We start from the raw sequence: 1,831 nt of genomic DNA on the forward strand, positions 1-1,831 counted from the left end.
CCGCAGCAGTGGCCGACGGCAGCACCAGCGCGTCGTCACCCCTCCCCCCGTCCCCCGGCCGCGATCCGCCGCCCCCCTACATGGTCGCGACCCGCGCGGGCGCGGGGTACGCCATCGGCGCGCTCGCCGCGGCGACGGCGGCCCACCGCCCCCCTGCGGGCGTGCGCACTCTGGCCCACGTGTGCCACCTGCTGGTGCAGCCCGGCAGCGCGGTCCACTTGCAAGTGCAGGCGGCGCTCGGCGGCGGGTGCGGATGCGCCTCTGACGCTGACATCACCCTCGTGTACGAACTGCCGGGCGACGGCGGCGCCCGCGGCGGCGGCAGCCTGGACGGCACGCGCGCGGATTGCAGGGAGTGTTATGAGGGCGCGTCCGAGCGCGCTGGGGCCGCCGGCGCCGAGCTCCCCTCAATGTGCTTCACCCCCGCGGGCGTCGCCGCCGGCGCCGCCCTCGTCGTGCGCGCGCGGCTGACCGACGCCGGCGAGCTGCCGGCCCGGGGCTGGCCGGTCGCGGGTGACGTGCTGTTCGGCGCCTCAGCGCGCTGGCGCGATCCGGGACGCCTCGCCGCGGCCGAGGTCGCCGCCGGCGCCCTCTGCCGGCGCCCGCCGCTTTTTGGCGGCTACCTCGGCGGCGGTGGTGATGATGGCAGGGGTGGCGGCGGCGGCGGCGGTTGTGATGGCAGGGGCGGGGGCGGCAGCAGCAGCAGCAGCAGCAGGGGCGGCGGCGGCGGCGGGAGCAGCAGCAGCGGTCGGGGCGGCGGCGGCGGCGGCGGCGGCGACAGCAACGCGGTGGTTGTGAGTGGCGACACGGACAGCATCGGCCACCGCATCGACGGCATGGTCCTGTCCCCCTACCATGGGGGCCAGCCCCCATCCGCCCGCGAGGCCGAGCTCTACGCACTCTGGCGGGATGTTTTAGAGCTCGTGTACACAGGCGCCGTGCGCGGCGCCTTCGCGGGCCCTCTCCTGGCCGAGTTCGAGGCCTCTGTCGCTTCTTGGACGAAGGACAGTTTCCTCAAGGACGCCCTGTGCCTGCACCGAGTGCTCAAAGCGCTCGCCGCGGGCGGGACGCCCGCCCACTTTGCCCGCCTGCCGTTCGCCGCCGTGCAGGCAACCCGCAATTGCCCGGCGCCCTGCCGGTTTGCTGACAAAAATGCGGGGCCGACGATCCTGTCCTGGCTCGGCTCCGACGCCGGCAGGTCATCGTCTGCGGCGCCGCTCGCGCAGTTCCGGCTGTGGTCCCTCGGGCTGTCGTACGCCGTGCGCTCCGGCAGCTGCGCGTTCCTGCGCGCCGCCGACGTCGCGCACGGCACCTCGTCGCTCGACCCTGCGCTCGTGCGCCCGTCCGTGGCGACGGGGCGCCGCGTGCCGCCGGGCCGGCCCTGCCTGATGGGCGCCGCGCTGGGGACGCCGCGCGAGGTGCTCGCTGAGGCGCGCCTCTGCGCAAATGTCGGCCGCAGCATTAACGCGTTCCTGGACGATTCATGGTACGATGTCGAGGCGAACCGCGCGGCCCTCAACTCGGCACGCGAACGCAGGGCAGGGGGCACGGCGTAGCCGCGCGGCGGCGCGGCGTGGCGGCGTCGAATTGATCCGGCTTCCTTGTGTCAAGGCTCGCGGCGGCGCGCTGTTTTTACTACAATCTTGCCGGCTTCTTACCACGCACTGCTACTGCGCCGCTGCCTGAATGCGGGCCCACCCGGCTGTGAGGGTCGTTTGCGTGGGCGTTCTTGCTTTGGGCGCTAGGGTTTGACACGGCGGCGGAGGGCCAGGCCCGGTGAGCTGCTCATCGTTTTTGCATGCAGGCGTGTGGGAGTATCTTGGTTTTGTAG

The 1,831-nt window shown here is 73.6% G+C and overlaps 1 protein-coding gene across 1 annotated transcript; it reads left to right on the plus strand.

The window, feature by feature from the left end:
* Positions 1-80: 80 nt before the first annotated feature.
* On the plus strand, positions 81-1,556 carry MNEG_11836 (hypothetical protein; the record flags this gene model as incomplete). Its single annotated transcript, XM_014039691.1, has 1 exon — positions 81-1,556. One exon carries the CDS (start codon positions 81-83, stop codon positions 1,554-1,556), a length of 1,476 nt encoding a protein of 491 aa, XP_013895145.1.
* Between the last annotated feature and the right edge of the window lie 275 nt (positions 1,557-1,831).

The sequence above is a fragment of the Monoraphidium neglectum genome (assembly GCF_000611645.1).
Source record: "Monoraphidium neglectum strain SAG 48.87 unplaced genomic scaffold scaffold02930, whole genome shotgun sequence".
NCBI lineage: Eukaryota > Viridiplantae > Chlorophyta > Chlorophyceae > Sphaeropleales > Selenastraceae > Monoraphidium > Monoraphidium neglectum.